The sequence below is a fragment of the Penicillium digitatum genome, chromosome 3 (genome assembly GCF_016767815.1).
Source record: "Penicillium digitatum chromosome 3, complete sequence".
Lineage (NCBI taxonomy): Eukaryota > Fungi > Ascomycota > Eurotiomycetes > Eurotiales > Aspergillaceae > Penicillium > Penicillium digitatum.
In genome coordinates this window covers 1,790,397-1,810,996 of record NC_089386.1, presented here as the reverse complement: position 1 = coordinate 1,810,996, position 20,600 = coordinate 1,790,397, and the positions used below count along the sequence as shown (strand labels likewise).

Genomic DNA, 20,600 nt, shown 5'->3' with positions numbered 1-20,600 from the left:
TGTGCAGTACGGATCACCAGTTAGGAGATCTGCATTGCGGCAAGTTCCGAACACTCCGACTCTCCGATGCATCGGAAAGTTCAAATTATTCTCCGAGCGAAATTGCCGGCCGCAGGTGGATCTCCGTAGGCTTCTGGTCCAGTCGCGATCGCGCGATCCATCGTCATCTGCCCATGGTAGTTTGTAAAAAAAGATTCTCTGGAAGAATTTTTTTTTTAGTTGAATTTTTCAGCACGAAAACTTCCAGAAACAGACATTGTCTTCTCGCCATCACCCTTGATTATCAATCAGATTCGCAATCCGAGTCTCATTCCGGTTTCAGACAGACCTGGAGTCATACAAAGAAGCGGTGATCTCATCTTATCGATAAACATACCATATAACCTACCACTCGCCTCTCTCAATTGTCTTGAAAGAATCATCTTTACACACCATGGGCTCCACGGAAAACGGAAATACTGCAAACCGCGGTTTTGGGACACTGGCTGTCCACGCTGGCTCCCCTCATGACCCGGTGACTGGTGCTGTTATCGCCCCTGTAAGCTTATCAACCCAGGGAGAACACAAAGGCGGTATTAACAATGCCTTTACTAGATCTCTCTGTCGACCACATATGCCCAGACCAGCGTCGGAAACCCCGTTGGTCTTTACGAATACACGCGGAGCTCCAACCCCAACCGGTAAGTTTACGAGTCAACAAGTTCGACCTATTGACCAGGTGGACTGATTACCCCCGCAGCGATAACTTCGAGCAAGCCATCGCAGCTCTCGAGCACGCCAAGTACGCTCTTGCATTCTCCTCCGGCTCTGCCGCTACTGCCAATATCCTCCAATCCCTTGCTGCTGGCTCGCACGTCGTTTCGGTCTCCGATGTTTACGGCGGTACCCACCGATACTTCACCAAGGTTGCTTCGGCGCACGGTGTTCAAGTCACCTTCACCCCCTCTATCGAGGTGGATGTGGAGCAATTGATCCGCCCCGAGACTAAGCTCATTTGGATCGAGACTCCATCCAACCCGACCCTTGGCTTGGTGGATATCCGGGCTGTTGCCAACATTGCCCACCAGCACGGCATTCAGGTCGTTGTCGATAACACATTCATGAGCCCCTATGTCCAGAACCCATTGGACCACGGTGCCGACATTGTTGTTCATTCTGTTACCAAGTACATCAATGGCCACTCTGTGAGTTTTTACTTTCACTTTGCAAGTGTCAATTTAGCTAACTCTAAACCAGGACGTCTTGATGGGTGTGGCTGCCTTCAGCTCCGAGGCCCTCAAGGAGCGCCTCGGCTTCCTCCAGAACGCCATCGGCGCTGTCCCCTCCGCATTCGACTGCTGGCTCGCTCACCGCGGTCTCAAGACCCTGCACCTGCGCGCCCGTGAGGCGTCCAAGAACGCCACTGTTATCGCCCAGGCCCTTGAGTCTTCTCCCCACGTCATCTCCGTCAACTACCCCGGCATTGATTCCCACCCCCACCGTGCTATTGCCCTCAAGCAGCACCGTGATGGCATGGGTGGTGGTATGCTCAGCTTCCGTATCAAGGGTGGCCAGCAGGCTGCGCACGATTTCTGCAAGTTCACGAAGGTCTTCACCCTCGCCGAGAGCTTGGGAGGTGTTGAGAGTTTGTGCGAGGTTCCCTCCAGCATGACCCACGCTGGTATTCCCAAGGAACAGCGCGAGGCTGCCGGTGTTTTCGATGACCTTGTGCGCATGAGCTGTGGTATCGAGGACTCTGTGGATCTCCACGCTGATGTGATGCAGGCTCTGAGCTTGGCTGCTGCGGCCCAGAAGGCTTAAACGCAGCTCTTTACAGCTCATGTCTTTGGCCTGCTTTTAACTATTAGAATAGACAGCCTCAGTTTCTAGTCACTTGGATATGACATTACGAATTATAGAATCATCACTATATATGTTTACAAATACTCCAGCCCGACTTAAGACTTTAAATAGCATTTGAATCCATCCTCTCCACGGTTGTATTCCAATAGTCTGCCTGAGGCCTACATATCCGCTTTGTCATCACTGCACCCACCGCAATTTTTCTTGTATGGAGATCAGACCGCGGCAGCTGTGAAAGGGAGCCCTTGGAACTGAATTACTGTTTAATCAGCCGATCCTCCCCCTTGAGGATTAAACTTATTGTCAAATTTTATTGCAAGTTTGTTCACAATCCGCAACTCCGGCAAATTCTCAGCATCCGCAACATCAGGGCCAGTTCAGTTAACGCACCTACACAGTACTAGGAATCTTGGAAGAGAAGACAGCCATTTTACCCAAAAATGGCATTCAGCTTTGGATTCTCGGGGGATGATATTGACATTGATGATGCGGAGATCAATACTGATTCCTCCGATGCCCTCTCCCAGCAAGCTGTGGGCAATTCTCTCCCAGAGCTCATGAAAGCGGCTAAACATGATGTGAATGAATGGGTGAGTGATCAAGCAAAATTGTTGGCTCTCAATTGTATGTATGATGCCAATGCTTTCATCGTGAATGTTTTGAGCTGGCAAGTAAATTCTACTAAATCCCAATTTGGGCCGATGAGATACTGTCTCTATCATCGCCAAGAGCATGAAAGCATGAGCTCACAATTTGAATTGCCTGATGTCCTTTCAAACTAAAGCCCCACGAAACTAACTGATATGACAGCTTTCAATTCTTCCCTCCCAAATCTTCTACAATAAGCTCACAATTAGCGATACGCCTCTTGCCGTCGCTCGTCGAGAGATCTTTGATATTCGCACCCAGCTCATGGCCGAAGACAGCGCAGGCCATGATAATGAAGAGCTAATTGCTGGTATTGAAAAAGGAGACATCACGCCCAATTTCTATGAAGGCGGTTTCAAAACCTGGGAGTGTGCCTTGGATCTAGCCAAGCTCTCTGTCAATGAGGACATTCTGAATGAATCCTCCGAAAACCCAACAGACCTCCACATAATTGAGGTTCGTAATCAACCGTATTAAATAGGCATTCTCCCACATCCACCTGGGGGGGGCAAGAAGGCTAATGGATGAGCAGCTTGGCGCAGGCACAGCAGTCCCATCATTGTCACTATTCGCCCGCCTTCTTAACGAAGCTGAGCCTGGCCAGAGCAAAAGAAAGACTCTCTTCACCTTTGCAGACTACAACTCGGACGTGCTCCGTCTCGTCACGCTCCCGAATCTCCTTCTAACATGGCACAATAGCCGCTCCCAAACAGCGGCTTCAACCGCGTCAACTGCACCAGACCAGGACGAAGAGCTAGATATCACCCCTGAGCTGGTTCAAGAATTCAAAAATGATCTGGCTCAGCGTGGGATCTCGGTCGAATTCGTTTCGGGCGCTTGGTCGTCCGAGTTTGTGGATCTGGTCTTCTCGTCCGGTGATGGCGCTCGCAAGACTCTGGTTCTTGCTAGTGAGACGATTTACTCGCCCGCATCGCTGGCTGCGTTTTCAGAGACGCTTTTCGCGCTGCTGCGCCGCTCGAACACTGCATCGGCAAGAAGTCGGGCTCTCGTCGCGGCGAAGAAGGTTTATTTCGGAGTTGGTGGCGGCATTGATGAGTTCCTTGCTGTGCTGCACAATGTCTGTGCTAGCGAGCTGGATGTACAGCAGAAATTGAACATTCAGTCAGAGGGTGTGGGCAGAGTTGTTCTGGAGGTTGTGCCGTCAAACCGGCCCTAGTGCGGATTTGATATTCAAACGAACATCCCATCTCAGAATTCAACGAATGTTCCAATGAGGGTCTAAGAGTTGGATTCAGAACAAAAAAAAATCCAATTGTCAGGTGCTGGGTTGAATGTCAAGTCCCAACGTATATGTACATGATTTTTCCTCCACACATGTCTATTCCAGACAGTCAACCAAAAGAAAAAGGATACGCCCATTTAGTCGTACAGCGACACAACCTTGCCGTCCTTCATCCGCGCGACCCGAGACTCCTCAGCCTCCTGGTTCTTGCGCTGGTAGTGAGCCACGACATGGCTCAGGTCGGCCTGCGAACCGGGCGAAACATTGTACGGAGACCCGGCGTTCATCATACTAGACAATACAACAGATAGCATAATTAGTACGAGAAATAGAAGAGTTTCCGGAACAACCAGATCACATACTCGGGCTGTCTAAGGGCAAAAGCCTCGGGCGGGCCCTGACTACCAAGCAAGTGGCGGTCAAAAGCAACCTTCTCCATGATAGCAGTGTGGATAGCATTGCGCTGCTCGAAGACCTCCTCGGAAGGAGTCCACTTGCTAATGAAGTTGGAGATCCAAGACGGCGAGCCAGATTCCTCGTAGGACTTGCTAACGTGGTAGAGGATGAAGGCGGAGGCGACGGAGCCGCTGGTGATGTAGAAGCTACGCTGTTAAGTGAACATAAGAGTGTTAGCCAGGTAATCGTGGACCATTGAGACATTGCTCGCTCTGCTTCCAGACTTGGGTCTGGTCGCGGTCGGCGGGGGAGAGGAGCTTACGCCGAAGCTTTCATTTACGGGCTCATGGGCGGTGTGGGAGCCCCAGCGGCGCTGGGTACGCAGCAGCTGCCGTGTCAAAGGAGCAGATCGTCTAGCAGCGAACATTGTGTCGGAGGAGGCTAATGGTGATGATCGATGACCCTTTGGGGAGCGATGATAGGGCGAGGTGGAAAGTGAAAGTCCTAGGCACGTGACGTCTACATTGGGCTTAGGGTCATTCCGTAGAGTGTCGACAACATCTCGATTTACTTACGATCTACTCCGCAGATATCTATGGAACCAGGTATTTTTTTACTGGTAGTCTATATGTTTGGCTATTACATTATGATGTGGTCAGTCTTTTTGTAATACCTATATAACTGAAACACGCTTGGTACTTTCGTTCTCTCATATCTCTTGGAGAGTGGACAGTTGATCCCAGTGCATGTTTGGTATCACACTGCAGGACTCCTATAATTGATCACTAGAGACCGTAGTACGGAGTACGACGCTGCACAATGTACAATGCACAGATAAAAATAAGTGCAAAGTTACATTGCAACCTGAGCTACTTGCCATACGGAGTCGACAATCACATTATGTTGTATGTCCAATCTGCTCACATGTTGGAAGCCTCATCACAGTTAGATTGTCTGTTGCAAGCCTCACTTTTTTTTCCCCCATGGCTAACCGCACTGATTGGGTGAGATGCGTCCTTTTGATACAATTCTTGCCTCATTTATATCATCACATGTAAGCGTTTGGCTCTCAATTAAACAGGTCAGCTTAATGTCAAATTCCCCACTCATGCCTCGAATCGCCCAAACCCACAGTTTGATGCCCAATGTCATGGCGCCTCCCAACTGGTCTCTCGCTTTAGATCGGAATGGAATCTGGGTGGATTCAGATCTTTGTTGTGCCCTGAATTCTTCGATGATTTCCGGTACTCGCATCTAATTGATGGCCCACTCGCACATTGGGGTGGGTGGGTATCAAAGCGCTAAGGGATGCTCTGCATTGTGCCCAGGCAAGGGTGGGGTGCCATCTTCTCAAGAGATTTCTTAGAATTCTGTCGGGCTCAGTCTTTTCTGTCCTTTTGTTTAATTCTTTAGAAAATTGTCATTTGTTCTGGTGCCAAAAATATCTACATTGTTTTCGCGGATCTTCATTCGCGCCCACTCACAGTCCAAGAGAGGGTTTCAAGTCTCTGCCCGATCAACCGAAGTCACTTGGCTTACGCTCCTAAACATTCTAGACTCCCCGTACCTCTCAACGATAGTCAACGGTTGGGTTATATCTTGAGGCATTCGCCACGGGGCTGGTTGCAAATGTACAGTGCAGACATCCCATACGATCAAAACTACCACTCATTGCTTCATTTAGCACATTGATCCCATTGGTAACACGTCTTACAGAGGAAAGAAATCTTAGGCACGCATCACCCTACCGCAATGGCCACGAGAAACAAGAAGGCTAAGGCCAACGACAAGAATGGCAAGGCAGCCACCAAGAAGGTTAAGAAGAGCAAGAGCCCAGAGATCACAGAGACTCAGACAACTACAACTACTCCTGCTCCTGGAAGTCTCGCACTCACAGCGCAAGAACGAGAGCAAGTAAAAGACAAGCCTGCTGTTGATAATACAGATGTCGAAGTAAAGACATCACTTCCTGTATCAGCATACCAGGTATTTGACGACGAGATTACACCTCAGGATATATCCAACCCTGTTGCCGAGCAAGAACCACCTGTATTCGACACCGATACTACACCTCAAGATATCTCCAACCCTATTGCAGAACAAGAACAATCTGTACTCGACAATCCTGTATCAGCACACCAGGTGTTTGGCGACGAGACTACAACCCAAGAGGTCCCCGCCCCTGTTGCGGATCCGCAATCGCCTATTGTCGACCACCCCATATCAGCAGACGAGGTGCTCGACGACGAAACTCCATCCCAAGACATCCAAGACTCTGTGGTGGATCAATCATCACCTGTAGGTGACAAGCCTGTCGACGAAGAATCACTATTGGACGAGCCAAGCTCGACTCAGCCCCCCATTATAGACTCTGAAGTCATAGAGCCACCAGAAATCTTGAATCAACCTCTCATCGGATCCGAAATCAAAGAGCCGCCCGTGGAAGAAGAGAGTGTGCTTCAGCCTACCATTGAAGACCCAGAAGTAAAGGAGCCCTTGGAAGACCATACCAAGCAAGACAAATCCAATCAAGTCGATTGCTTTGAAGAGAAGACTATAGTCTCATCACCGCCGGCTGACCCATTTTCCCCTGGGGCGGCCTGTGTACCCTTGCCTTCACCATCTTTGACTGAAGCACGGTATATGTCAAGTCCCTCTCAGGACAACCAGCTTTATTATCCTGGACCATCAGCATACTCCCCATACGCTTCACCCGTCCCCCGCTCTGCGCCAGTACCTTACGCTTCATCGGTGCCACACGTTGCGTCCCCGGTGCCGTACAGTCCGCCTAACGCCTACTCCTCTCCGGTACCCTACGCATCACCTGCGCTTTACGCCCCAGTGCCCTACACTGGTTCCCAGGTGCCTTACACTTCATCTACACCGTGCGCTGGCTCTCCAGTGCCTTACAGCTTGCCGGGACCGTACGCTGGTTATCCGGCGCCCTACACCTCACCAGTAGCTCATACTGCCTCACCGGTGCCCAAAGTCAGCAGCCCACTTGCCCATTCCCATTACCCTAAAATGTCTCCAAATATTTCACCAACTACAACTCCCCCACCTCAGAATCCACCGGCGGCTCCGATGGCTCCTCCAGAAGCGCCTTCTATAGCCCCAAGTGGACCGCATGCCCTCCAATCTCCCGTCATGAGTTCCACCGGAATGGTACCTCCTTTTGGGCATTATTCACCTCATCACCAATCGGAGGCCCATTATGTGAACCGGAGCTACAGTATCCCAGATTCATCATATCAAGCATCATACCAGGCTCTTCAAAACCTGTCCATGGGCAATAGCTATCCTCTTGAGAATGGGTCTCCCCCAGAGAACAATAGTGAGGACATAGAGCTTCTTCAACGCATCCAGTCAGCAATTCCGGACATCAACCGTCTTCTTCATGGGTTTCGTAGCACCCATAACAAGCTCTCAAACCGGGAGGCTGAGATGAAGCACCTTGGAAGTCAGCATGACCAAGCTCTAATGCACAAGGACTACTACATTGAAGCTCTGCAAGCTCAAATGAAGAAGACTGCCAATGAAAGTGCTGAAGAAGACGCCAAGCTGAAACATACCATTAGTGAACTACGTCTCGAACTCGGGGATCTGCAAGAGAAGCAAAGGGACCTTGAGGATGGCTTAGCTGCGCAACAGAGGTCCAATGAGGAGCTTTCTGAGACTAAGGTCGGACTTGAGGGAAAAATTGATCAGCTTGATGAAAGTATTAAGGAGTCAAAAGAAGCCCATGAGAAAGATTTGGAGACTCTAAGGGAGGAACATGAGAAGGCTCTCGTGGCACAGAAGGAGGAGCTTACTGAATTATTTGAGGAGATCAAGGCTGAGGATGAGAAAACGGCAGCCGAGACTCTGGAGACTCGTGAGCGCGAACTTCGCAGTGAACACGAAGCTAGTCAAAACGAATGGGAGAAAGTGAAGGCCCAATTGCAGGAATCTTTCGAAGCCCAGTGCACAGAGTTAGAGGCCATCAAGACAGAAGTGGCATCCCAGATCACTGCTTTGGAATCCAAGGAGACCGAGTTGCAAGCCCGACTCACTGAACTCACATCCACTCGTGAGGAACTAGCAGCTAAGCTAACAGAGCTGGAAGAAACTCAACAGAAGAACACCCGGGAAACGGAAAAACTTCGCCAAGGCCATGCTGGTGAATTGGACTCCTTGCGACAATCTTCCGACGAACAACTCGCTGCTGCTGTCAAAGAGTTGGCCGACAAGATCGCATCTCTGGAGGCCCACTTCAATGAGAAAGAGCAGCATTGGACCACAGAGCGCGCTGCCCTGGAGGAGCAACTCTCGGAGAAAAGTGGCGAGCTTTCCAGTGCTGAGCGAGAGAAGGAAAGGTTGGAAGGAGACAATATCCTCAAGGAGAAGCACCTTCAACGCGCGGTGGATGGGATGCGAATGACCATCGATAACTTGGGATCGGACTGTGACAGGCTGAGAAAGACACTTTCCAGCCTGGGAGAGGCCACTGACCTCAGAAGCACCAAGGGCGATCAATTCTTGTAAGTGAGCCTTTGATGCCCTGTGGATTTGCCTTGTTTAGTTTCTCTTCTTCTGTTATTCGTCTTGCTCTTGAAGACAAATCATTCATTATCGATATTTCCTTTGTTTGAACTGCATCAGCGCACAGCGGACATACATTCTCTTATAGATTCATGTTGATAACGATAAATGGACAATGATCTAATAAAATCTTTCATCTTTAGCTTTGACTGCTTTACAGAGCTCTCGCAGCTCATTCAAAATATATCCAAAGAGCACTTCGGATATCTCCCCATCGATCCCCCAAAAGACATCCTGTCCAAGATTCCATCCGAACTCCCACCTTTCCTTGACAACACCCCAACCTCTCGTGAACTCCGATGTGCCTATATCCAGCATATCATCTCCAAAACCCTAACCTTCCGCGTCTTCCAGCCTTTCCTCTTCACCCTGGGCCGGCGGTACGACAAAGCCGACACCTTCTTCCAGATGCTATCCATGGACATCCGACGCAAGTCCGTCCGGCGCGAGGCATTCTGGCGTCAACAGACGCTAAAAGCGGCCTACACAACCTCAGACGCAAAGCAGTCAATTAATGTCGCAGCAGCAGTCATCGTAGACGAAATCATTGACCACATAAAACACTTCGCCGATCCTAAGCACCTCGACTCCCTCCTGGTCGGCGTCCGGAAGATCGTCAAGCTCGCCGCCGAGACATGGAGACATGCACGTGTCGAACGCGAGCTCGTACTCGCTAATTTCCCCGCCCCGGATGCAGAGAGCATCTCGAATGAGGACTGGCTGGAGTACGCCGCCAACAAGGATCAGAAACACACCCCGTCAAACGAGCCCACTCGCCACGTCGTGCTGCGCACCTTCCCGCGTATTACACGCGAGGCTGCTCACGAGGATTTTGCTAGCGATGAAGAGAAAGCTACCCCGTGCGTTTATTCGCAGGGTATTGTGCTGTACTCTGATTCGCCGGTCATCATGGGTCAGCTTCAGGAGCTTGGGAAGAAGTCTAATGATTCGCTGATCACTGATTCGCCTCTTAAGACGCCCTCGGGTGCTAAGGGTATTGAGAAGTTGGCGCCGATTGACGTTTCCTCTCCGAAGGTTATGACAGTTCGGTCGGCTCCTACCAGTCCAGGTACCAAGGGTCAATTTGTGAGGGTGTGATTTTTGGTTGGTGGGTTTGATTTGTGATGTGTTACTTCTATTCTGTCTAAGCCATTTTTTTAATGTTTTTCTTATGTTTTTCTTATGTTTTTCTTATGTTTTTCTTATGTTTTTCTTATGTTTTTCTTATGTTTCCCTTTAAACATTCCTTTGTCTTTTCGTCTTTTGTTCTACCGCCGATCTATTTGAGATTTAATTGGGAACACTTCAGCGGATTTGGATTCGATTTTTCTTATGTTGTGTTGATATCTGAGTATTGATAGCTTTGTTTGAAGATTTTATCCACCTTGGCTCCGAGTGACTGAACCGTTCATTCAGATAGAAGCAGGACCACCCGGACTCACAAGTCGTAGATCCACTGTAGGAGATATCTCTGCAGCGATTCCAAGAGCCAAGTTGCGCAAAAGCTAATCCTACCGCGGACCGAAGAGCAACGGAAGAGAAGGCACGCATCCTGTGCTATTAAAGAGTGGCTATAATTGGGAAGGTTGAATAGAACGTTGTTGATCTGGATTTGAAGTAAGTGATTAAAAGGGTTGAAGTGAATTAAACTCTTCTCGTGTCTATCAAGGCGGAGCTTCTAGGAATATAGGGTTGAAAGGAAAAGAGAGGGAGGGGGGTTAAATTGGAAGAAAGGTTGACACGACAAGTAGACGAATTCAAGATTTATTACGTAGGTTTAAATTTGACTTACTCTCCGGTTAAGGGATGGTTGAGATGAATCTGATCGGTATGATATTCCTAGCTCAACACCGTTCTTGACTATGAGAACTTTGTTCGGCTTCGCTACGGTGCATGTGAAGCCTTCTCTTCACTGCTTAAGATAGATCGATGGTATAGCACATCCACTTGGAAGAGCCAAGCATGGGGAAAATAACCAAATTGATTTTTACACATCCACCCCGGTCATCTAATTCTTCTAAAGCGGTCTCTAACCTATCTGATTCTATAGGTGACATCTCATGGCCGTCACATGACATGGATATGTCTGTGAAATATATGTTCAATAATGCTGTACTCTGACACTATGTAAGATGAAGTCGATAAAGAAGCAGCCTTTAAAATAGACATGAGACATGTATGGGTATCAAAATGGGATGACTAGAGCTTTGCCTCGGTTCCGATTGCATTCCGGCGCATCTGTCGTGACGATACATCGACAGGCACTGGAGCTGCTGCATTTTGGAACAACTTCCGCCCAACAATATCAGACATGGTAAGGACGCGCGTGGACACAGTTGCACCATCCCGGCGATTTTTGCTGTGAAAAGTTAGTCGTGTATTGGCAGAGATAACATGCAGGACATCGACTCACCCCTCGCGACGGGACTGTGCAATCAATTCAACAAAGTCCCATAGTCGGCCACCGGCTAGAACATTCCCAGTACTCTCATCACGCTGGGGTGCCCATTCAGGAGCCAGCCTGAGAGACGGACCGGTACGCGGTTCTCTGTTCTTCGCAACCAAGATAATGCCCTCCTCTTCAAATCGCTGATAAGAGTTCTTGAGGGTCTCTTTGTTGACGGCCTCGAAGTAGGAGAGGTCACCTTGGTGGTAGAGGGTTTTGCCAAGCTGCGAATGTGAAAATTAACAGGGCAGTCGGCATAGCATGGGGGAAAAAAAACTCACGACCTGAGCACTATCTTGTGCTTTCTTAGAATCGATCCAAACTTCCTTCGGACCATCGAGAAGTGGCGTTAGCCCAAGAAGGGACACTGAGCCAAGCCAAGACGCCTCGATAAAAGGCCAGATCAGGAAGCAGTAGAAGTCATAGTTCTCACGACCACATAATCGCTCAGACTCACTCAATTCAACGTAAATCGGTGTGGTCGATTCATCACGAGTGATTTTGATCACATCATCCTTCTCTAGCCCACGCAAAGTTTTGTCGAAGTTGTGAGCTAAGCCCTCGGGCGGGAAAATAAATTCACCGCGGAAAAGCTGCGACAGGAACGAGACCTGTTTCTTCAAATCCGAGTAGGTGATTCTTTGATTAGTGGGCCCGCCACCTTGCTTGATCTTTGTGTACATAGCCACAGAAACCAGCGCTTCAGTGATGAAAAGGTGGATGAGCATATTGCGGTAAAAAGAAAGTTGGAAACGATCCACCGCATAGTATGTTGGCTCGACTAGACCGGAAATCACACCAACTAGTTTTGGCCCTAAGACTTCTAGCGCACGGTCAACGACCGTCTCCGTTGGCGAGCGATAAAAGTGTGCGACCCTGCCACCTTTGGCTCGCACCCGCTCGCAGAGCCAGTCCAATCTGCGTACCAATTCAGCTTTTCCAACACCGCGGCCACGTAAGGTCAAGAGCACGGTTCCCACAAGGGCTGTTGGCATCATCACAGACACGTCGTTGATGTCGGACAGAACTCGGTAACCAAATGTTCTTAGAATGCGGCCTCGATCAGTATAGCTAAGTTTGTTATTGATGTCGGTGCTGGGGCGATCTAGTCGCGTAAGCTGCTGGCCAATGAAGTCTCGAAGACTCCATGGCTCGTGGAAACGAACATCAACTCGGCCTAGCTTCAGGGACAAAACCGAAGACGAAGAAATGAAATCAGCTAAGTTCTCCTTTGCCTTCGGTTGACCAAGAAGCTCGCTGATGTATGACCTAGAGTATGGGTTAATGTTGATGTTCATTGAAATGTTTAGAGTGCCAGCAGGGTGTCGTACTCAGTTTCAATGACCTTGTCGTATTGAGTGCTGACGGGACATATGATTAGATCGTCAACACGGCCTGATAATACACTGTCCATAATGAAACTCAAGATTCCGAACTTGGGTGAAAGCAGTTTTCCAGTTCTGGAGCGACCTCCTTCAATGAAGCACTGGAAGTTGAAGCCTTGTTGGAGGAGGGTATCGATATAAGCTTGCACGACAGTGTTGTACAAAGGATCATTTCCAAAGCTGCGGCGAATCCACATAGCTCCTAAATAAGGTTAGTAATAGCTGAAAGCTAATAGGAGCTTGTCTTGCGACCGACCGGCGTGTTGTAAGAAAGCACCCAGCAACGGGATGTTCAGATTATCACCCGCGACGACGACCGGCAGAGAAATGCCGAGACGGTAACAGATAAGTTGCAGTGAGACGTAATCCACATGGGACTTGTGACAAGGTAAGAAAACAATCGACTGCTTCTTCTTGGAGGCGATTTCGGCTACAGATCTTAAACGCAAGACTTCTTCGCTGGATACATGAATGCCTGAGGTGTATTTAGTTTAGCATTGACTTGTTATGGGCAAGTGTGGCAGAGGAAACTTACCTTGATGGTAAGCGCGAGTCAAGAGCTGTGTGCACATATAATAAGCACCCCGAATAAATGTTTTGCTTTCCATCTTGCAAATCATGTTTTCCATTATTGTGTCCACAACTTCCCGGAGATTATCTTCAATTTCAGTGCGGCGACGGGCCCGTTTTTCGTCCAATGTCAAACCTTCCTTGATTGCCAGCAATCCGTCCTTCTCTTCAACTGTCAGTCGACGATTGGCCAATTCAGTGATCTTTTTTTGGAGGAGCAGGCTGCCCAAAATAGAAGTCTTCATTCTGTCCGTGAAGCCAGAATAGAAAATCGGTTGACCGATTGGTTCGTCATATGCACGCCAGCCTGTACCGGACATGTACAGGCTCACTTCCCGGAGAAAGTCCAAGGGGTTCTCGCGAAATCGCGCCATGTGGCGAACAAGATTGCGTTCAGTGATTTGTTCATCTTGGGGCTCCGGACCTCCAGTGAAGCCTGACGGATGGATTGTCAAGTTTGAGTTTACGATTTCCAGATCTGGCGCAGAGTGGTCATCGGCAATGGCCGACTTGGGAGACGGCATCTTAAAAAGGGCAGGGCGAGAATGATTTTATTTCAGGTCAGCTCACAATTAGGTCCATGGAAGAAAAGAAGATGGAATCAGATGAGAAGCTCAAAAGAGAGGAGGTGCGGGACCGAATCATAGCTTAAACCCCCAAGCTCTTAAGCGGCAATCAAACGGCGATCGCCCCGGAAGTTTTTCGGATTTCCCCAGAAATGACCCGAGGTTGTCCGCACGTGACCTTGATGTGCCCCGTAGCTCTCTCATCCTACGATCGGGCGTTGACGTATGCATCTTGCATTGAGCTCATTCTATCCTCACACAATATGTCTCGCTTGGTGAATGGTGCAAGATCGTTTTCGAGTATGTCTCTTTTTATGGAAATTCTAACTCCAAATAAGCTCACTTTATGACAGCGACAACTTCGTCCCTCTTGGCCGACGCGACCGCCGCTTCGCAATCTGTTCGTCAACCAGCCAGCTTTCAAGTCTTTCGCGATGTTCCCTCAATCCGGGGACTCCGGCATCAATTGTTGTTAAAGGACCGGAGTGTAGGCTTCGTTCCTACCATGGGCGCACTTCATGAGGGCCATCTCTCCCTAATTCGACAAGCTGCTCGGGAGAATACAGATATTTTTGTCAGCATCTTCGTCAATCCCACACAATTCGGCGTCACAGAGGATTTGTCCAGCTATCCCCGCACCTGGGATGCTGATGTTGAGAAATTAGAAAATCTGAATGAAGAGCTCGAGCGGCTGAGAGAAAACAGCGCAAATTCCGGGCGCATCACTGCCATTTTCGCGCCGACTACGAAGGTCATGTACCCCGGTCTGCCCCCTTCGTCAGAGGTTGATGGATGCGGCTCATTTGTCACAATCACCCCATTGTCCACTAAACTGGAGGGCGGCTCTCGTCCGGTTTTCTTCCGGGGTGTAACGACGGTTTGCATGAAGCTCTTCAATATTACAACCCCCGACCGTATCTACTTTGGCCAGAAAGATGTGCAACAGACTGTGGTAATCAAACGCATGGTAGAGGATTTCCATGTTGGCACCGAATTGCGAATTATTGAAACTACACGTGAACATGACGGCCTGGCGCTGAGCTCGCGGAATGTCTACCTGGGCGACAGGAGACGAACCGTCGGGCTCACTATCTACAAGGCGCTGAAAGCCGCCGAAGAAGTATACTTGAATGGCAATAACAGTCGGGCAGATATCCTTGGGGCTGCGCGTAATGTGACGGATAATGTTCTTTCCGAACAAAAATCTCTCTCTCCATCTGAGAGAGCACTTTACGAGGTCGACTACATTTCTCTCGCCGATCCTGATACCCTTGACGAGCTTGAAGTTGTCGATCCGGTTAAGGGCGCAGTTTTGAGTACCGCATTCAAGATGGCACCGCTGGAGGAGTCCAAGCAAGGCGAAGACTGTGGATTGGGCGATGGGAAGGTCCCCGTGCGACTCATTGACAACCTCATTTTTGGTCCTCGTCCTTGACACCATGTCGAACTTTCTGTAATGAACATCTAACACTGTAAAATAGCGTGTTTTGCAAGCAAGACATTTACATATATTCTTCAAAAGCAAGATAGACGTCAAAAGATCCAAATTTATCTTTAAATTTACTTTCGCAGCTCAATGTAAACAAAGTAGGGCAAATCCTTAGGGCGGAGAAAATTTGCTTGAGAGCCTGGAAGTCTTGGCGCCGAAAAAAGTCTCGAAAGCTTTTGGATCGCCGGCACAAAACTTTCACAACCCCCCTCCATTTTCACCGGGGATCGCCATCTTTCAAAATGGCCGACGATGGAATGCTTATGAACTTTAGCATTGGTGACAGTGTCATCAAGCCTGAATCAAAGTTCAAGGGAGGAACATGGCGAGACCGCCTGACCGCAAAGAAGCGCTCAGCCCACCGAGTATCTGAGAAAGCACCCGGAGATGGAGACGCCGCTGCCCGAAATGCAGCGTCCAAGAACCCAAACCAGATCCAACTCGGTACACGGCCCGTAAAAAGGCAAAGGACCGAAGACACAGACTCGTTCAATCGCCCTAGCGCCCCACGTTCTGGTGGTGATCGACGACCACAGCAACATCCACGAGACCCCCGCCATTTCGTTTCCTCGCTCTTCAGTAGCAACCCCGAAGCGCGCAACCCCGAGGAACCCAAGCAGGAAAGAGAGGCAGAAGATGCGAAGCCGACTAATGCGCCGCTAATCGACGGACTGGATACCTTTACAAATCTGGGCCTGTCTCCCAATCTTGCCGCGCATCTGCTCACAAAGCTGGAACTCAAGGCACCGACGGCTATCCAGACAAGCTCAATTACACAATTGCTCAAGGAGGAAAGCGATGCTTTCATCCAGGCTGAAACCGGTTCCGGAAAAACCCTGGCTTATCTTCTGCCGCTGGTGCAGCGGATTATGGATCTTTCAAAAGCGAAAAATGAACATACCGATACTCAAGTGCACCGAGACAGTGGATTATTCGCCATCATCTTGGCACCCACCCGTGAACTGTGCAAGCAGATCTCCGTCGTGTTGGAGAACATCCTGCGCTGCGCGAATTGGATCGTGTGTGGGACAGTTATTGGTGGAGAGAAGAAAAAATCAGAGAAGGCACGGTTGAGAAAAGGATTAAATATCCTTGTCGCAACACCTGGTCGATTGGTAGACCATCTCGACAATACGGAAGCGCTGGAGGTCAGCAATGTGCGGTGGCTCGTGCTTGACGAGGGTGATCGGTTGATGGACATGGGCTTCGAGGAGGAATTGCAAGGCATTGTCAAGAAACTTGACGCTAGACAGCGGCCGAGTCGCGTTCCCGGTGTTCCTACGCGCAGGACGACAATTCTCTGTTCTGCTACACTGAAGATGAATGTCCAAAAGCTAGGAGAAATCAGTTTGAAAGATGCGGTACACATCAAGGCCGACCCGTCCGAGGAGGAGGATGAGAAGTCAAACAAGGAGGAGGAATCATTCCGCGTCCCCGCCCAGCTCAAGCAGTCGTATGCGATTGTTCCGGCCAAGCTACGACTGGTCTCATTAACAGCCTACTTGAAGAGGACGTTCATGCGAAAGGGATCAGTGATGAAGGCGATTGTTTTTATGTCTTGCGCCGACGTTGTCGATTTCCATTTCGAGCTGTTCTCAAGGAATCAAGATCGTGAGCAACAAAGGAAGAGCGATGAAGAAGAAAAGGGCGAAAAGGATGGAAAGGACGGAAAGGACGAGAGAGATGAAAAGGAGGAAAAAGACGAAGAAAAGGAAAAACTCTCAGCCTATGGCACCATTGCTCCTGGTAGAGCATTTTCGACCCCGACTAATCCAGTCATCTTGCATCGGCTGCACGGCTCGCTTCCCCAGAACGTTCGAACTGCTACCCTTGGCTCGTTCTCTCGCAGTACCGAGGCTTGCGTCATGATCTGTACCGATGTGGCTTCACGTGGTCTCGATTTGCCTAATGTGGACTTGGTTGTCGAATACGACCCGGCGTTCAGCTCTGATGACCACACTCATCGTATTGGTCGTACTGCCCGTGTTGGACGAGACGGCCGTGCCCTCATCTTCCTCCAGCCTGGCTGCGAGGAGAACTATGTCGAAGTTCTAAAGCGCGGCTACCGCGATGGAGGCAAGGCACTCACCCGCACTGATGCAAACGAGATTCTCAAGCGTGGCTTTGGCGGCAACGATAACAAAAAGAAGAGCTGGGAGGAGAGGACAACCGATTGGCAGATGGACGTGGAGCGTTGGGCACTTGATAACCCAGACTATTTGGAAATGGCTCGACGCGCATTCCAATCCCATGTCCGAGCCTACGCAACCCACACCTCAGCTGAACGGAGCATGTTCAACATTAAGGAACTCCACTTGGGTCATCTTGCGAAGAGCTTCGCCTTGCGTGATCGACCGGGTAAAATCAACGTCCCTGGTCTACGACCCGGACAAGAAGACAGCAAGAAGGACTTCAAGGCAGCTCGAAACGTTGTTGCAGGCAATAAGAGAAAGGCTGAGGATGCTCCATCTTCCACAAATGTTACGGATGAGGCTGCTCGCAAAATGAGAGCCAAGATGAAAGAGCATATGTCTGGAGCCAACGAGTTCAACTTGGCCTAATCTTGTGGTCTGTGGACTCTTTCAAAAAAGCATGGTCGCATGGTTGTTTTGTAGCATTAGCATTTTATCTCAGTAGATATCCCATAATGAAATCTTCCCGTCCTTGGACCCAGCCGCTAGCCAATGAGTTTTTTGCACTTTTTGATTCCGTTGCTGCTGCACTGTTACAAGGGAGTAGTCGCGTCCATCGACGGCCATCTGCCCTGTTGCGCTTTGGTCTGCTTCTTGGGGTTCCCGGTTCTCACACTCAGATGATAAAGACGCCAACGAAGACGGGCTTCCCGTGTCCCCGAACGCTACAGAATAACAGCCATCCTTATGCCACTTCAACACAGCTAGCTCTTTCATCGTTTTGCCTGAATATACCCGGATTCTGCTGTCCCAGCCAGCAGTAGCAAATACCTTCCCATCCGATCGGATCCGCAGGCCCTGCTGACCCGAGTGCTTTGTGTTGACAATCTTCGAGGGGGCTTCTTCTTTGTGGCCAGCGGTATGGATAAAACCTGCAGATTCTACGCTGGGGATGGGATGCTTGACGACAAGAGCATCTGCAGAAGAAGAGATGAAGTATTCATGGAAGGGGGAAACATCTAAGGAAAGAACCGGCTGGGAGTGAGGGCGGCCAGCGTAAAGCTTGTCCCATTTCAATGGTTTGTTGCTTGCATACTCACGGCCAGAGCTAGCAGATTTGAGAGCTCCACGATGAGCAAAGACCATCACATGGCCATCTTCATATGCAGAGGCGACGTAGATATCCCCAGAAGGTGACGCAAAGAGATTTACAGCCATCAGCATTCCAGTTTTGGTCAATTGATCAGAAGGGATAGTACTGATCCTGCGCTCAGATGGTAGGTGGAAGATATCGATCCCACCAGAATCCAAGGCATTGGGTACTGCAAATAGAGTGTTCTCTGGTTTCCCAGATTGGGATGGAAACCCAGGAAGTCCATCTGAATCCACAAATGCCATTGAGAACGCACAGAAATTGAGCGCATTCACGGGCAATGAATGAAGTAACCATGGCTGGGTTTTACTTTCTGGCTGTGCAGAATCAGTCGCATCCACTGGAAGTGTTCTGTCGAGAAACGATTCATCCTCTGGTCGAAGCTTCCACACACATAGTTTGTGGTCGCGGCCATGTCTAATGCAGATGTTAGTAAGTTGGCCGATTTCTTCAGAGCTAGGTAGAGGTGGATGAATCCTACGTGTAAATCTCAGTTGCACCAGAGCCAACATTATAGCCCCTCGCCTCTAGTATAGCTCCCTCATGCGCCTTCCATGCCGTCACAGGGCGTTTGGTGACCAGGTCCCAAACAACGATCCAGCCATTGGCGTCACCGGATACAAGTCGTAAATTCCGGCTGTAGATGTGTAGGGCATGAATTGGGGAGGCATGTCCACGAAGGATGTATTTCGGGGTAGCCGGAGACTGAGCTTGAACTGATTTGACGTCCATCCCAAATGCCTTGTAGCTGTTGCTTGTTGATACCTTCTTCTGTCTTGTACGGTAGAGATGCCCTGTGGAATTGCCTGCCTACACCGCCACACTTCAGCCTCACCCGTGGTCATCTATTCTGGGGTCAATTTATGCTTTGTAATCATTTGGATGCCTGTCACTGATAAAATATATGAACCAAAAAGGACTTGATTTTCAAAGTGCCAGTAGAAAACAGGTTGGCCAACGAGCCATAATCGTGACCTGAGGCGACCAACAAGCTGCATACTCGAAATTCTCTTGTTGCGTTTTAATCACAGATTCTTTGCCACACCAGGCCCCGTATAATTGATGGACTTGCCTTTTCCAGGGGCCTAGTGAAAACCTGGAATGTTGAAAGTCAGACGTGGAGCAGCATGTTTGGAGAAATCTCCAATGAAGCGAAAAAGTGCCGGGCAGAGGTGATGTCAATGTATCTTATGGAGAACAAAGAGACTCTCTCTCCATGTCTTGACATGATCACACGATGTCAATTACAGCCGATGATAGTTTGAGCACCCGAGCCTGTCGATTATGACACCACATTGAGTGTTCTCACTGTAGGAATATCGGAACGAACTACACTCCTGTGGTCAGTCGGCACTGGGCCATCTCCTTTGCCGTCTAAAAATATAGCGGTGCACTGTGGATATGAAGCCCTGTAGAGCATTTAATAAGAAGCTATCCACAATTGACGGTGAGTATGAATAAAGGAAAAAATCTACGTGTGCAAAGCCAGAACCAAGCTGGAAGTTTTTCCAAGCAACCTGGGTCTCATGATGTTGAGCATACGATAGAAGATAAGCGCAATGGGGGAGTCATACAACATTGGATTGAGAGAGAAATGTAAGAGGTTCAGCAATGTGTGGTCTGAAGGCCGCTGTCGAGATTTAGGCGAGACGACCATCTAGAAGAACAGAGTGATGGCTTCAAGTGGAGCAGCCACGTAGCGTATGAGCAGACTTTGATATAGAATCCTCCCTGTACTCAGGTCTAGTTTTTTATAACACTTACGTGCGAGGAACAGGAACAGAGTTTCCTATGTCCAAACGCACGAGTGTAACGTTCTGGTAGAATGTAACTAGCTTCTAGAGGCGGCATTAAACAACCTACCTAGGGTTGTATTGTAGACTGCAATTTCCAACAAAAGGATTTCTGGAAACGCATCGACTATGACCACAACTGTAATCAACCGATTCGTCAAATTGGGAATGGACTTCCGAGATCCTTCGTGTGCCGCCTGATTACTCGGACCGTCAAGTGGCACCGTCGGTAGTCTACTATTTACCCCGATCCTAAAGTCATGATCAAATGTCCATCCTCTCTGTATAAACACCAGTCCGATTTACTATTAGTATGTATTCACGGATGGAAGATAGCCTACAGGCGATGGTTGGGA

General features: G+C 49.2%; 8 protein-coding genes across 8 annotated transcripts; 5 read left to right on the top strand and 3 right to left on the bottom strand.

Moving 5' to 3' along the window:
- Window positions 1-433: 433 nt before the first annotated feature.
- On the top strand, window positions 434-1,800 carry Pdw03_8193 (Cystathionine gamma-lyase; the record flags this gene model as incomplete). Its single annotated transcript, XM_014677848.1, has 4 exons — window positions 434-538; window positions 595-680; window positions 740-1,184; window positions 1,237-1,800. The coding sequence occupies 4 exons, from the start codon at window positions 434-436 to the stop codon at window positions 1,798-1,800; spliced, it is 1,200 nt and encodes a 399-aa protein (XP_014533334.1).
- A 482-nt stretch (window positions 1,801-2,282) lies between these two features.
- On the top strand, window positions 2,283-3,667 carry Pdw03_8192 (Histidine protein methyltransferase 1; the record flags this gene model as incomplete). The annotated part of the gene is made up of 3 exons (XM_014677847.1): window positions 2,283-2,432; window positions 2,653-2,946; window positions 3,023-3,667. The coding sequence occupies 3 exons, from the start codon at window positions 2,283-2,285 to the stop codon at window positions 3,665-3,667; spliced, it is 1,089 nt and encodes a 362-aa protein (XP_014533333.1).
- Window positions 3,668-3,870: 203 nt separating this feature from the next.
- On the bottom strand, window positions 3,871-4,556 carry Pdw03_8191 (NADH-ubiquinone oxidoreductase subunit; the record flags this gene model as incomplete). Its single annotated transcript, XM_014677846.1, has 3 exons — window positions 3,871-4,024; window positions 4,096-4,340; window positions 4,452-4,556. 3 exons carry the CDS (start codon window positions 4,554-4,556, stop codon window positions 3,871-3,873), a joined length of 504 nt encoding a protein of 167 aa, XP_014533332.1.
- A 1,325-nt stretch (window positions 4,557-5,881) lies between these two features.
- Window positions 5,882-9,808, top strand: Pdw03_8190 (RNA polymerase Rpb1 C-terminal repeat domain protein; the record flags this gene model as incomplete). The annotated part of the gene is made up of 2 exons (XM_014677845.1): window positions 5,882-8,649; window positions 8,854-9,808. 2 exons carry the CDS (start codon window positions 5,882-5,884, stop codon window positions 9,806-9,808), a joined length of 3,723 nt encoding a protein of 1,240 aa, XP_014533331.1.
- Window positions 9,809-10,909: 1,101 nt separating this feature from the next.
- Window positions 10,910-13,635, bottom strand: Pdw03_8189 (Acyltransferase, putative; the record flags this gene model as incomplete). The annotated part of the gene is made up of 6 exons (XM_014677843.1): window positions 10,910-11,069; window positions 11,124-11,380; window positions 11,438-12,425; window positions 12,488-12,743; window positions 12,798-13,016; window positions 13,077-13,635. The coding sequence occupies 6 exons, from the start codon at window positions 13,633-13,635 to the stop codon at window positions 10,910-10,912; spliced, it is 2,439 nt and encodes an 812-aa protein (XP_014533329.1).
- Window positions 13,636-13,940: 305 nt separating this feature from the next.
- Window positions 13,941-15,112, top strand: Pdw03_8188 (Pantoate--beta-alanine ligase; the record flags this gene model as incomplete). The annotated part of the gene is made up of 2 exons (XM_014677842.1): window positions 13,941-13,977; window positions 14,031-15,112. The coding sequence occupies 2 exons, from the start codon at window positions 13,941-13,943 to the stop codon at window positions 15,110-15,112; spliced, it is 1,119 nt and encodes a 372-aa protein (XP_014533328.1).
- A 296-nt stretch (window positions 15,113-15,408) lies between these two features.
- Pdw03_8187 (ATP dependent RNA helicase (Dbp7), putative) lies at window positions 15,409-17,727 on the top strand (the record flags this gene model as incomplete). Its single annotated transcript, XM_014677841.1, has 1 exon — window positions 15,409-17,727. One exon carries the CDS (start codon window positions 15,409-15,411, stop codon window positions 17,725-17,727), a length of 2,319 nt encoding a protein of 772 aa, XP_014533327.1.
- A 69-nt stretch (window positions 17,728-17,796) lies between these two features.
- On the bottom strand, window positions 17,797-19,183 carry Pdw03_8186 (WD repeat protein; the record flags this gene model as incomplete). The annotated part of the gene is made up of 2 exons (XM_014677840.1): window positions 17,797-18,868; window positions 18,933-19,183. 2 exons carry the CDS (start codon window positions 19,181-19,183, stop codon window positions 17,797-17,799), a joined length of 1,323 nt encoding a protein of 440 aa, XP_014533326.1.
- Between the last annotated feature and the right edge of the window lie 1,417 nt (window positions 19,184-20,600).